This window comes from Meles meles, chromosome 10 (assembly GCF_922984935.1).
Source record: "Meles meles chromosome 10, mMelMel3.1 paternal haplotype, whole genome shotgun sequence".
Classification (NCBI taxonomy): domain Eukaryota; kingdom Metazoa; phylum Chordata; class Mammalia; order Carnivora; family Mustelidae; genus Meles; species Meles meles.
In genome coordinates, this window is record NC_060075.1 from 42152975 (window position 1) to 42167817 (window position 14843).

The following is a 14843-nucleotide window of genomic DNA, read 5'->3' on the forward strand; positions in this document are numbered from 1 at the left end:
ACAAAATGCGCCTTTCCAGAAGCGGAAGACCCAAGCCTCTCCCTGGGCCCAGCCCACACAGACCCCTGAAGCACGGGCCTTCACTGTGCACGCCGGGAGTTGTAGTTTTCCCTCCCTTCTCTCATTTCCTTTCGAGTCCGGCCGCCAGCGCGCTAGCGCCCCAAGCGGCACGCAGGCGCGGCGAAGTGCGGCGCAAGCGAACGGCGAGGAGCGTTTCCTAGCAACGGGGGAGCGGCAACGTCACGGCAGCGGGTTCTCAACGCAGCTGTCCACTGTAGAGCCGCTGTGTGTACCTTCCGGCACCTGCGGGCTGGAGGGAGCGCTTTCCACAGCTGTGTCCTAACGTTCTTCGTCTGTCCTTATCCGCTTTATCCTGCCTCAAGTCGCGGAGAGCAGCCTCCCACCGGGACCCACCTCTGAGGCCCAGGCCAGAAGCTAGAGGCAGTCTGTCTGGTTCCCGCTGGTCCTCGCCCCCCGTGCTCGTGGAACCAGCCAGCCGCCCGCGGCCTCGGCTGGACGATGCTGGAGTCCATTCGCGTGACGGGTGAGTGCTGAGAAGGTCTGGCCCTTGGGCTGGCAGGAGTGGCCAGCGTCCTCCGAGCCGGTGGCTGCGGGTGTGGGGCGACGAGGGGCCCCCACCGGCCGGAGGCCGAGGTAACGGTAGGATGTGGGCTCCGCGCGGGGCGCGGGCGCTCAACCCGGCGCCAGGAACAGTGCGCAGCGTGGTGGAGGCGCTCGGGGAAAATGCGCGGAGGGAAGACAGAAAAAGACCGGGTCCCCTTTCCTTTTGTCGCTTTTTATCAGTAAGCACGTGCCATGGAATCTAGGGAAATAAATTATGATATACACATTACTGGCCCTAAAAATGCGCTGTCTAAATATCTGAAAGCGTATTAGGTATTATAGGGTATTGGCGTCTAATTTTCTAGAATGTTCAGAAAAATCAGAGCTAAGCAAAAGAATACATTCCTGTATGAGTGTTTACAGTGTTATTTCTCTCTATGCTTAAGTCAGTGAGAACGTTTTGAGTTTGTATTAGTAGTAGTCACTATAGAGTTTGTATTATACCAACCTGAAGAAATGGGTGTTCAGACCCCAGGTTAGAAAGTTTACTTGCCTTTTATTTAAAAAAAAAAAAAAAAGGATGGATGTTAACCATTTAAATATTATCTTACATATTAGAAGGCTTTTCTTGGCCATTATCCTGGCATTTATTCCTGTATCAACATTTCTGCAAGACCGGGTTCATGGTAGTCCAGTATCATGACGAAAAACAACAGAGTAAAGGGATATGCCTAATCCTTAAGCTAGTGTCAAAAAAAGGCCGGAATTTTTTACTATCAGGCATTGCAGTACCAAACAGACCATTTTTTTCTATCAGTTTTTAAATTCTAAACTGAATTCTTTTCCAATGAAAATACTTGTGGTCTTAATTTTATGGTGTTTTATGTCCTCGGTTTTTTAAAATAGGGAGCTGATCTTGTACTTTAATCTCATCGTTACTTATGTTGATAGGAAGCACAAGATCTAAAATCTAAGAAGCAACTTAAATTAGCATTAGAGTTTTTTAAAATGTAATTTGATGTAGACACTATTTTTTTCATCTTAAATTACAATGAAAAATTTGAAAGGTACTTAAAAATACCATACCTTCTTTTTGTTTTGGAGCAGGGTCTCTCAGCTTTGGCACTATTAACATTGAATTAGTGGGTAATCCTTTGCTGTGGAGGACTGTCCTGTGCATTGTGGAATGTTTAACAGTATCCCTGGTCTCTATTCACTAGATGCCAGTAGCAAGCTCCCCACCCCACACATAGTTGTGACGACCAAAAAATGTCACTAGACATTGTCACGTGTTCCCTAGATGGCAAAATTACTCCCCTCACCATTTGAAAACCAGTGCCTTGGAGAAAGATATAGTTTGATTCCGTCAAAGTGAAGGTTTTTAGGCAACGGTTTAGCAGTAATATCAATTAGAATAATTTTCTCAAAACCAATCATTGTAGAAAGAGAATACGATTATGATAATAATAGTATTAGAAAGTGGCTATTCTGGGGCACCTGGGTGGCTCAGTGGGTTAAAGCCTGGTTTGGCTCAGGTCATGATCCCAGAGTCCTGGGATCGAGCCCCGCATGGGCTCTCTGCTCAGCAGGGAGCCTGCTTCCACCCCTCTCTCTATCTGCCTGCCTCTCTGCCTACTTGTGATCTCTGCCTGTCAAATAAATAAATAAATAAAATCTTTAAAAAAAAAAAAAAAAGAAAGAAAGAAAGTGGCTATTCTGACCAACCGGCAGCAAAAGAAAGTGGATCTCCTCCTTTTCAGTAGGTGGAGTTGGAAGTTTAAGGAGAGGTGCTTTATGAAATAGTAGACTCTTTCCTCTTGTCTCAACTCCATTTCTGTAATTTAGCGACAAAAATCAACTCTGCATGTTGCATACCCTGAGATAATTTCGCAGTGAGTTTCTATAGTTCAGTAAGAGTTAAAACCGCCATTTGAGGCATTTATAAATAAAGTTAATATTTTAATATAAATATAATATGTTATATTATATTTGATGTAATATATAATATAATTAAAAGTAATTGACCAGGTGGTTTTTCGAAATAGTTTCTTTTTTATAGTACTTAACTAGATAAATGAAGTTTCAGAACTGTATGACAAGCAGTTTCACTAATATACTAGAAAGCCCAATTTGGACAGCTAGAAACTTTATGAAGAGAATATAGCTGAAAACATGCCCCCCTTTTCCGTTGATATCCTCTCACTACTCCTTGATACCTAAGAAGCCCATGCTCTTCTGGTGGTTTCTAATCTCAGGAGTGAAGCAATTAAATATTTCTGAAATCTCTTCCTGTATAATATCTTACTTTTGACTTATTAGTCACAATTTCATATAATCTAAATATAATGTCCTAGTAGAACTGCTGACTGGGGAAGTAATATAAGATGTCTATGCTATGTGTGCTGTTTGAAATGGAATCAAATCAAAAGTTTTTGTTTGGGGGCGCCTGGGTGGCTCAGTGGGTTAAAGCCTCTGCCTTTCGCTCAGGTCATGATCCCAGGGTTCTGGGATCGAGCCCCACATCGGGCTCTCTGCTTGGCAGGGAGCCTGCTTCCTCCTCTCTCTCTCTCTGCCTGCCTCTCTCCCTACTTGTGATCTCTATCTGTCAAATAAATAAATAAAATCTTAAAAAAAAAGTTTTTCTTTGTCTTCTCATACCTTTTTAAAGATAGTTTATTATACTAAAACTACTAAAATGTTGATACTAGAATGTAGAAGTAATTGCTTACAGTTAAATTTACCTTGGAATTCCAAATGTAATGATTCTAAATATTTTCCCATTTATATTATACTATGGAGTATTTCTGTAGGAGCTGAATATAGTATTGAATATAACCATACTGGTAGTTAACACAGTCTGCTTACTACAGCTGGCACTGTTCTTAGCACTTCACATATATTAATTAACATTTTCAATCCTCACACCAATACTATGAAATATGTAGTAGTATTACCCCATTTACAGGTAAGGAAACTACAGCACAAAGACATTAACTTGGTCAAGGTCAAAGCTACTAATAAACAGCCATTCCAAAGACCATGTTTTGAACCACTAGGAAAGGCAGAGCACTATTACAGGGTTGCCTGGGTGGCTCAGTGGCTTAAGCCTCTGCCTCTGTCTCAAGTCATGATCTCAGGGTCCTGGGATGAAGTTGCGAATCTGGCTCTCTGCTCAGCAGGGGGCCTGCTTTCCCCTCTCCCTCTGCCTGCCTCTCTCCCTACTTGTGGTCTCTCTCTCTGTCAAATAAATAAATAAAATCTTTTTAAAAACCAACACTATTACAATGACTATACGTTGATTTAAGCCACAAAGTTCAACATGAAAATCTCATTTAACATCAGTGGTATATTATCTGATAGTTTACTCAGGTGTTGTTTTTTAAGTTTTTATCACAAGCAAGCTGTAAATAAGTTTTGCCTGGAAAAATCATACTTTACTTGATTATAAAATTTTCAAGATAGAAGACATCTAGCTCATTTAGTGAGAAAGCTGTCAGAAACCATATTGATTGTTATTATTGTTTCCTACTGCCCATATTTCGTATGACATGTAAATGATAAGAAATGATTAATGAGTCATCTAGAAATGAAGGGCCTTTGTAACAAAAGTGAATGTTTAAAAATGCTGGAGACAAGAGTCATCTTAAGGTCACTGTTTTGCCATATGGGATGAATACACTTAGGCCCATAGTTCCTGTTTGTGTTAGGGCAGTCGGCACCTGCCGTTAAAACTTGTCTTCAACACCACTATTTCATTTTTTTAATGCCATCTTAGTATGATTCTTTTTCTTAACCTTCAGGCATTCAAATCCTGTATGCTTTCCTTCTCTCAAATATTATCTTCTCCTGGTTACCTCTCTGGCCATCCTTTCATAAACAAGGCAGGGAGCGAGCAAGAACAGACAGGTGTTTGCCATAAGGAGACTTACAATTTCAGTATGGAAGAGGCCATCATACAAACAGATGTAAAACTGCAACTGTGATAAGTGCTTCAAAGAACCTTCCAGGGAAGGTTATCACTGAACACGTGCTATTTCAACTCAAGGAAGAGTGAAAATTAGTCTAACATAGGGGAGGAAGGGCTCTCTAAACATAGGAGACAGTGTATGAAGAGGTGTTGTGTCTGGAGAGAGAATGGATGAGTGTGAGGGATTGACAGAACGAAAGGAAGCTACTAGAGTGGACTAATTGAGGGGAACTTGGTGCAAGGAGGCCAGAGAGGCGGAGTGACCTGACCATGAATGACTTCTTATGCCATGGTTAGGAGTTTTGTCTTCATCCTAAGTGGAAAGCCATGGGGAAGTTTATTTTCTGGCATGTTTATCATTACTTCAGATGGTGTTTAAAGTGGTGTCTTTTACCACAATCATCATTTCCTGGCATTATAGAATACCCTGCATACTTCTGACTGTAAAATAACACAACACTTTGTGAGCAAAAAATGACAGCGTCACATTATAAAGAATCGTTACTAGTTGAGTAACACTGACGTGCTCCTAACTGAGAATGTGATATTTTTGGGAATCCTGAGGTAAATTTGACTTTCTTAGTTCCTAAATGACATGAGCAGTGCCTTTTCATCTCTCTCTCTCTCTCTTTTTTTAACTTACGATTGAGAAACTATATTGGGTTCTGTTGAATTTAGAGATACTAAAATTAGTAGGTTATCTGTTATAATACAGACAAATTGGGCAATAAGTATGTTTTCAGAGATACTGATATTTTCATATACCATGTAAACGATTAAGGTGTAACTCAGATACATTGAAGTTCACAAGTCTTAAATGTGTAGCCCAATGAATCTGTGCATATGTAACGTAACCACTGCCTAGATGAAAATGTAGAACATTTCTAGCATCTAGTACCCTGGTGCCTTTTCCTAGGTTATAACCCATTCCTCAGTGGTAACCACTGTTCTGATTTCTAATGCCATAAATAAGTTTTGCCTGTTTTTGAACTGCATAAAAATGTAATTATACAGTATGTACTCTTTTGATGTGGCTTCTATTGCACAGTATTGTCTGTGAGATTCATCTGTATTGTTGCTTGCAACCTCAGCTGCTGCTTCAATGCAATATAGTAATCTGGTATATAAGTTACCACAGTTCATTTTTTTCTGCTGTTGGTGTTCTATCATTTGAGTTTTAAGTGATGAAGAAGTACTTGATAAAATTAAAGTGTTAATTTTGTCTGGGGACTATACTGTTTTGTTTTGCCTATTCTTCTGTTTGTAATCAAGCAACTTATTGTCTTGTTACATAGAATTATGTCAGGCTGTCAGGTTTTGTCAGTATTAGCGAACTGTATGACATTGCCATTTGGTGGGTCAAAATTGATTGAATGGTATTTTCCACCAGGCTTTGGTTCTGATGATCTAATCTTTCAGCCATAATTACTGTGAAACCTCACCTCTTCACAGTTGTAAAAAATAAAGTTTAGTGAGTCTCTCTCTTTCCCATTCCTTTAGATGAGGAACATGGGGCATTGATGGGGTTTAGTGATATATTACAGAGAGGTCATTGAAAGAACTGGAAAGAGAAGCCAGGAGTCCTGGTATCCTTTTCTCCTGTTCTAGATACAAATTAAGCTTTCATTGTGTTGGTAATTTCAGTATATTCACCTACTTGTGAATATACTTAGTATCAATTTTAATTGATTTCCTTTTTTCCTTCAAGATAATCAGGTTGGGGTGAATGATTTCTTTGATTAACAAATTATTTTTGTTTACTCTAAGGTTATAGTGAAGTAGATTGCGGATGGCTAAAATGTCATATAGTGACTTTTAATATAAGAAAGTAGGATTGATTGCCTTATTACTTTTTTGAAAGAAAATGAGTTCACTTCCTTCAAAGAAGCCTGCATATGCTTTTAACAAGAAAAGAATTCTTGTTAAAAGAATTCTTTCAAGAAAAGAATAGGATATTCTTCAATGAAATCTACTTATTGACGTTTTATTGTTTTTATGCATTTTTAAAAAGATTTTATTTATTTACTTGACAGAGGGAGAGATCACAAGTAGACAGGCAGGCAGAAAGAGAGAGAGGAGGAAGCAGGCTCTCCACCAGGCTCTCCACCAAGAAGAGAGCCTGATGCGGGTCTTGATCCCAGGACCCCGAGATTATGACCTGAACCAAAGGCAGAGGCTTACCCCCTGAGCCACCCAGGCACCCCTGTTTTTATGCATTTTTAAAAGTTATTTTTTCTTAATAATAGTTAAAATTACGAAAACAACCTTTAGAGCCTCTATTAGTACATTTTAATGCAACTGAAATAAGATCAGTGTGACTCTGAGAAATTAACTTATATTCATCTTGTGTGAGTTATTTGATCACCTATCCCACTTTTATGAACATCATGAGAGATCAGCATTTGGCAAGATTGGTATTTTATTAAATAAATACACCTTTGGCACTCCCAAACCTTACTCATCAGCAGATGGAGCTTAAAAAGGACTGATGTTAGACCTCTCAGGTAGATAATTAGCAAGTGAGCTGAAATGCTATGACCCCTGGGGGAAAAGTGTTCTGCCCTACACACACTGTCACCTCTCTCCCATTCTCCACTCCCCACTGAGGGATTTGGCAGATGGTTTAGGACTTTTGTTAAGTATCCTGAAATGTATATTTTGTTTGAGATGAAATGAAATTCTGAATTTAGGGGTCACTGATGCTTTATGACAAAACAAAAGAACTCTTGGAACTCTGTGGTCATAGAGCCACTAAGTCTTAGGAACCAAAGAAGACATTTTTACACTGAATATTCATTTTTTTTAAAAAAAATCAACAAAATTGAGGCACCTGGGTGGCTCAGTTGGTTAAGCGCCTGCCTTCAGCTCAGGTCATGGTTCCAGAGTCCTGGGATCTAGCCCCGCATTGGACTCTCTGCTAGGTGGAGAGCCTGCTTCTCCTTCTGTCTCTGCCTGCTGCTCTGCTTACTTGTGCGCCCACGTGCGCGCGCGCTCGCTCTCTCTGTCAAATAAATAAATAAATAAATAAATAAAATCTTTTAAAGAAAATCAACAAAACATAGAGGTAATATGACATCAAAATTGGATTCTTTAGGATAGTTTTATTCACTGTTTTTTGTTGTTGTTTTTTAAAAGATTTTATTTATTTTTTTTGACAGACAGGGATCACAAGTAGGCAGAGAGAGGAAGGGAAGCAGGCTCCCCATGGAGCAGAGAGCCAGATGCGGGGCTGGATCCCAGGACCCTGGGATCATGACCAGAGCCGAAGGCAGAGGCTTTAACCCACTGAGCCACCCAGGCGCCCCTTACTTACTGTATTTAATTTGGTTTAACTTTCTCCCTTTTTATTATGAAGACCAAATGAGAAAAGAACCTGATTACCTCCCTTTACCTTCCTGTCTGTGCCTACTCCTCACCTGACTTTTCTAAGTTTGGAATAGCCTTTATTCTTATCTCAGTTTTCTTGTTCTCTCCCTTTTAGTGTCCATTTCAGTCTTCCTTTCCTGATCACCTCTTGTCTTGTAAAATTGTGTCTTTTTAGGGAAACTGACATTATTCATGGGCATTAGGCTACAGCCTGGGTTCTGGTGTTCCTTAGCCTATGTTTGCCCAGCCTGCCCAGTTTGGACTATCATTTGGCAACACTTAAGTCTAAAACTCCTAAGGAACTGAGACCTACCAGCCCATACTGAAAGTTTTATTTGTTCTTTTTATTTTTGGCTGTTTTTTTTTCCATTTATTGAATGTCTTCTTTGTGCAGTCAACCTTCTACATGACCCTGTGCAATCTTGCTCCTACCTCTCAGCTTGTACATGTAGTAGGCATTTAGCCCCTGCAAATTTATGGTTTTATGTTATCTTTAAGACACCAGAATTCAAATTTAACATGTTGGCCTAGAAAATATTAACTGGAAGGACTTTTAAATACCTTACATGTTTGGATTGTTATCCATTTTTGATCTGGTACTTAACCAGGTCTTTGCCCTAAACCCTATGACTTCTAAGCTTAAAAAATTTATGTTCAGGGCAGGGTTTCTTTATCATAGCACCAGTTTGGGATGGATATTTTTGTCATAGAAGTCTGTCCTATGCATTGATGGATATTTATCATCATCCTTGGGCTCTACCCGCAAGATGCCAGTAGTACCTGTTCCTCATTGTGACAACCAGAATGTCTCCAGGACTGCCATATGTTCCCTTAGGCAGGGGGCACAACTGTCTCTGGTTAAGAACCATTGGCTCAGGGTTTTTCTCTGTTGTATTTTCACTTCTGCACTGATCTCCTGGAACTATAGAATGGTTCTAGAACCACAGATCCTGTTTATCTAGAATGGTTGGAGAGTGATATGTTTAGGATCCTGTCATTCATTCATTCATTCATTCATTTATTCAGTATACATTTATTAAATGTCTTCCAGATCCATACTAGGTATTGGCAGAAATGAATAAAACACAGTTCTGGTACCTATCTTATTACATTGGTTATTCAGATTACCATGTCTTATTGGGGTCTGTGTTCTGGGCAGAGGAAGAAAAGGTGCAGTGCTGTGCATGTAGCAGACTTAATATTGAACATGTGCTGATGAACGAATGGCCATGCATAACACAACATGCATGGAGTCTGTAATCACATACAACTGCATTCAAATCGGTTTGCAGTTTATTATTTTATTGTTATATAGCCTTGAGCAAATTATTTAATATTTCTGAGAGTCAAGTGATATAACATGTATAGTTTTCTGTGAAATCCCAAACTCCTATAAAAGTGTCAACAAATGGTATCTGTCGTTATTATTGTTACTAGTATTTGCCATTGCTTACTATAGAAAGGATTCCTGAATGTCTGATCTTAAATGAATGAATGACAGAGGAATGTGGAGAAAATTTTCAAAAAATTGAAATCATGTTTCTTGGCAAGGCAGGTATCTGTCCAAGTTGGGTAGCATTGAAAATGCTTCCATAGTAGGAGCCAAAGGTTGGGGGCTAGAGGCATAAAGGTCCAGTGAGACTTGGAAAAGAGAACTAGTTGAGAGAATTATATGTCATTTGTAGAGAATTATATCATTTGTAGAAAAGGTTTATAAGCAGGCTTGGCCAGAGATCGGATTTGTAGATAGGAGTCAGCTTGGAATCTAGTTTTGGTAAGTAGGATTTAAGACAAACTCATTTTGTCAGTTTAGAATTAAATCTGAAAGTTCTTAAGGGTCTAGGTGCAATCTCATCTGTTTCTCTTCATATTGCTTTTGTCCTTCTCTGATTTCTAGGTTATTGTCTGTATTTTCTATTTTTCACATTTAAACTTACACTACCTTGGATGATTATTCAGATCTTCATAGGACCGCCTTGCCTTCAGAGCTAGATTAGAAGCTGGTTGAAGGCAGGAACGATGGATTTATAAAGATGTTTCTCACAGCCATTTACCTAATTAGTAGTATTCCATTTATTTCTGGAATGAAAGAATGCAGGTCAACACAGTTTTAAAGCAGTGCATGACCACCAATATATCAAGTGATTCATACCTCTTTAAAGCACTGGTGAAATCTAAAGGCAAAACTGACCTCTTGTTCATTTATCACATGATATTCTAATATCTATGTGATAGTAATTATAATTTTTTTCAGACTTGGCAAGAAAAAAAATCTTAGTTTTCTTTCATATTAACCTATAGCCTAGAGTTCAGAAAATTAACCAATCAAGTGACATTACTAAAACATGCTGTAACATACACATATCATTTATTTAATTTTAAAAATGATTTTTTGAGATAAATAAGGCAGTGTCCTTCTTTTACTTATGGCTATCGTTATTTATAGCATCCAATTTGAAGATTGTGTTGGCTTTGAAAATGCCTTCAATTTTACTTTGATATTGGTGACACTATTGAAAATTATATCCTTTCTGTGAAGTCGTATTCTTTGTTAGAGTTGACGATTCAAATTATTTATGTATATTATCTCACATTGATACTAAACTTTGATCATCTAATAGTTGGAAGCTGATAATTTTATAGATAATTTAGCATGTATATGCTTGTATAGAAGTGACATTGTCTACCATGACCAAAGTGTAGTAACATATTTTAATATTTAAAAAATCTTTTCTAAAGATTGTTGCAAAATTATACAATTTACAGAACCTTCAGAATACTTTTTGTATAATAAGCAATTTGCTTCATCTGGTATCTTTGTTATTTCTTTTGTTTTGATTTTGTTTATTAACACAGAAAAGCTTCACTGGCCTGAGCAAGAACTCGCTAAGAAGTCTGTTCTAAATGCAGAAGAGTCATTGATCATTGACAGCAAAAGAAGCATTTCACATTTATCTTCTGGGATACTAAAGGACATTTTCACAACTGGAACCAGTAGTTACAATGTCCTACTACAGAGCAAAGAGGAGAAAAAGCATCATTCACAAAAACAGTCTTCCTCCACCTACTCCAAAAGATGTAGAAAACCCAGCAAATCTTCTAGTTCTTCTCGTAGTAAAGATCTTCGCAAGATGAAAGCCCCGGTGTCTATGATGAGCAGTGGTACTTGGTATTGCCTAGAAAGGCAGCCTGGTGTCTTTGTCACTAGTTCAGTGTCGAGTCCTCTAAAGTTTACACATGATATCTCTGTTACAGGGAGCAGCATAGTACTGCCACCTAAACCCAAAAACAAAGTAAAGCGACGCCATTTCTCTGCTCTGCCAAAGCCAAAGCTGCAGCCTCAGTTGTCTAGAAGTTTTGAAAAAGGAGATGACTTTTCTGGGAAGAAATTTTGTATACTGACAGCTATAAAGCCCACCAACTTGGAGAAAGAGAAACTGAGATTCTTCAAATCTGATTATACCTACAATCCTCAGTTTGAATATGCAAACCCATCTCTGCCAAGTGTGTTAGCCAAACACAGCAATGCATCAGACCGATTTCTTAAACAGGTAAAACACTACTTCAGTAGTGGCGTTTCATTTCTATGTAACTAAAGCAATTATCTGCAATCTTAGAAAAAGAAAAAAAAAGACTTTAAAAAATAGTTCAGGTATTTGTATGCAATAGTTAACTCCCATCCAGGACATGTGAATATGTGACAGGAAATCTTCAGGTGAGTGCCATAGCCTTTATGTAAACTACTTTGCACTAGTCTGAATCTATGAAGAGTCTCTTAGATAGACTTTGTGACAGGAAGCAACTATATTTGGGAAAAGCTTCAGATTCTGGTTCCAGGCTTTCATTTGGGAGTTAAATACTTGCAGTCCATTAGCCAACCCACAGATAAGTGTTGTTAGCTCACACTGCGTTTGTGTTTTCTACTTGGTTTTGAGTCTGCCTTAGATGGATCATACAGTCTTTTAGTTCTCCTGTTGTATTACATTCCCACCTTACTTAGGCTCCAGAGGCATTTTGGAAAGTTAGGTTGGATACTTGCCCATGAACTTTTTAATGCTTTACTGAAATTGTTTATCATCGTCAAATATTTCAGCACTCATTTAAAGAAGAAGATAATGGAGTTTTAAAAATTATTTTCAAGGGTAGCAAATCATGATTTAAATGATATGAACAACACTTTCCAAATTGCTCATTTTAGACACTTAACCACATAGTTTTGTGTGTTACAGGGCTTAAGAAACTTTGAAATCCATTTAAATTATTGAGGGAAATTGGCTGAAGGGCATAGTGTTGAGATCATGCAGGTAGACCACATTTTGTTCAATTATCTTTCTATACATTTTTATAATATATGAAGTTCATTTTGGGTTTCTGAGTGATTAGAAATCCGTTTGTAGGCTGGGTTAAACTGCATGGTTCCATTTGCCTGTGGTGTATGCCTTATTTTAACATTTTTCCTACAGTACAATTCCTGGAAGTACTTGTGGCCAGCAGATTTTTTGTTGTTAGAAATGACCTAGAATCTGATCAGTCTTTTGAATCCTTTATGTAAATAAAGCTTTAAAATTTTAGGATTATAATAGTTTTAGTCTTTCTGTTTATTTTTCCTTAAAATAACAGGTTAGAAGAAACCTTTCATATACTTCTCTAGATTTTTAATGAGTATTCACTTTTTACTTAAATGTGGTGGGATTGTGTCAAACACTAATAAAAAGGTCAGATATTATTTTTATTCCTGTTTCGGCAGTCATTTTCTGATTTTTTTTATTGTTTGGAAATTGCAATTGATTGAATAGGGCTTTCACTCATTTAAAATTTTTTTTTCCCTTTTTATTAATTTTTTCAGCGTAACAGTATTCATTCTTTTTGCACAACACCCAGTGCTCCATGCAAAACGTGCCCTCCCCATCACCCACCACCTGTTCCCCCAACCTCCCACCCCTGACCCTTCAAAACCCTCAGGTTGTTTTTCAGAGTCCATAGTCTCTTATGGTTCGCCTCCCCTCCCCAATGTCCATAGCCCGCTCCCCCTCTCCCAATCCCACCTCCCCCCAGCAACCCCCAGTTTGTTTTGTGAGATTAAGAGTCATTTATGGTTTGTCTCCCTCCCATACCACCCTGAACGCGCCCGATCTCGTCTCATTTAAAATTTTTGATAATTACACGGGTGCCTGGGTGGCTCAGTGGGTTAAGCCTCTGCCTTCGGCTCAGGTTATGATCCCGGGGTCCTGGAATCGAGCCCAGCATCGGGCTCTCTGCTCAGCAGGGAGCCTGCTTCCCCCTCTCTCTCTCTCTCTGCCTGCCTCTCTGACTACTTGTGATCTCTCTTTCTCTCAAATAAATAAATAAAATTTAAAAAAATAAAATTTATGTTAATTATAAAAATGCTATTTGCTTTTTCCACCCATTATTGCTAAAAGAGATGACTGAAATTTACTTACTAATATTCTTTAATTTGGTCTCCTATCCTAACCCCGGCCAGTTGGGAAGGACATTTTCCACCATTGGATCAAAATGAATGTTCTCTCATTTCCATGGAAGACAATTAGGAAGCATCAGCAGCTCCACAGACTGAGAATTGACACTACTTGACCTATGACTTTACAGTCTATTTTAACTCAATTCCAGCTTGAGGAGATAAACCTGTAGTTAGGTTTCTTGAGTATTTGGCACCAGCAGTCCTAGATGGCTGCTTCAAATGCCACCATTTGGGAGGATGCTCCCAATAAACGCCTAGTGTACTGTTTAAACCACTTTAATCAAATAAAAGAGATTCTTTAGAAAAAGCCAGCCATAAAATATGCTTAAATTCCTATTCAGCATCTCAGTGAATTATGACATGATGGCATACGTCCTTCCCCTCCCCAGCTGTGAAGCAAAAGCACAGCTTCAGAACTAGTCTCAGGATTCAGAAACCTGCTGCACAGAGAGAGGCCAGGATAGCGAAGTCGCCCGTTGGTCTCTGGCCTCTACCCTGAAGTGGAGTCTCTAGCAGTCTCTAGTAGATCGTCTTCCTAGTGTCAAGATCTGAATCCTTCTGTGGCAGGCAATCTACACCCTTGTTGGAGAGTGAGTGACCATGGTCCTCTAAAATGCATAGATTGGCAGAGCAATGCAAAATTTTCCATGCACAGATAAGTCTGTCAGAGTAGAACCAAAGGAATGCTCAAGCTCTGGTTATTCCCAGTTGATTGTCCCATCAATGTCAAGGAGTTCCAGGATTCAGGTTTTTGTAGTCTAGTTATTAGATTCCCCAGGAGACAGTCAGGTCCTTTAGGTGGTTCACGGGATCTAGCATGGGCTATAGGACTTAAGTATAACTTCAGGTGGAGCCTGCTGAACCCTGCTTGCCCCTTGCTGGCAGCCATGGTGACTCTTAGCTCCCCAAACCTTGAGAGTGTTTAAGCTTGACAGAAACTGAGAATATCTGTTTTCTCTGGCTCTGAAGGGTTCTGGGATGAGAGAATGCTGGAAGCTGTTAAGGGTCAGGTGCATCCTCACCAGTGGGTCAGAATTGGATTCTCAGTGGCACCCTTGTGAGGTTAAACTGACAGCCAGTGCACTGTCTGTCCTACTTCACAGAGGCTGACTACCTCTGTGAAACCTAGATATCAAATCCATTTGGCTTCGTGCTCTGCACTTTGTTGAGTAAGATTGATAGTGAGAGATGAGAAGAGTCTTCAGGGTGGTAATAAGAGTCCTTGAACTATTTTCAGTATTTCCAGCAGTCAAATGGAAATTATATATTTACATGATAAAGCCAATGGACAGCTTAAGTGACTTGTTTTCTAGCTCTGGCTGAAATCCTATCTCAGTGTAGATCCAGGCTAGCTCATGCTAACTAGAAGTTCTGATTGGTAGAGTGGTATTTAATAACATTGGGGAAAAAAGTCAACTTTTGTTTGGCTAGATAAGCTAAAGGTTAGGGATTATTTTCTTATGTGTT

General features: G+C 39.1%; 1 protein-coding gene across 2 annotated transcripts in view; it reads left to right on the forward strand.

Moving 5' to 3' along the window:
• The first annotated feature begins 268 nt into the window (after nucleotides 1–268).
• The window catches only part of KIAA0895 (KIAA0895 ortholog), a 60880-nt gene continuing 46305 nt past the window's right edge, over nucleotides 269–14843 (forward strand). The window contains exons 1-2 of one of the 2 annotated variants that reach the window (XM_046020590.1): nucleotides 269–544; nucleotides 10754–11448. In XM_046020590.1, coding sequence (XP_045876546.1) covers nucleotides 520–544; nucleotides 10754–11448 — 720 coding nt within the window. In that variant the 5' untranslated portion in view covers nucleotides 269–519. The remainder of the gene's footprint in view (nucleotides 545–10753; nucleotides 11449–14843) is intronic. The other variant, XM_046020591.1, reaches the window with a different exon arrangement.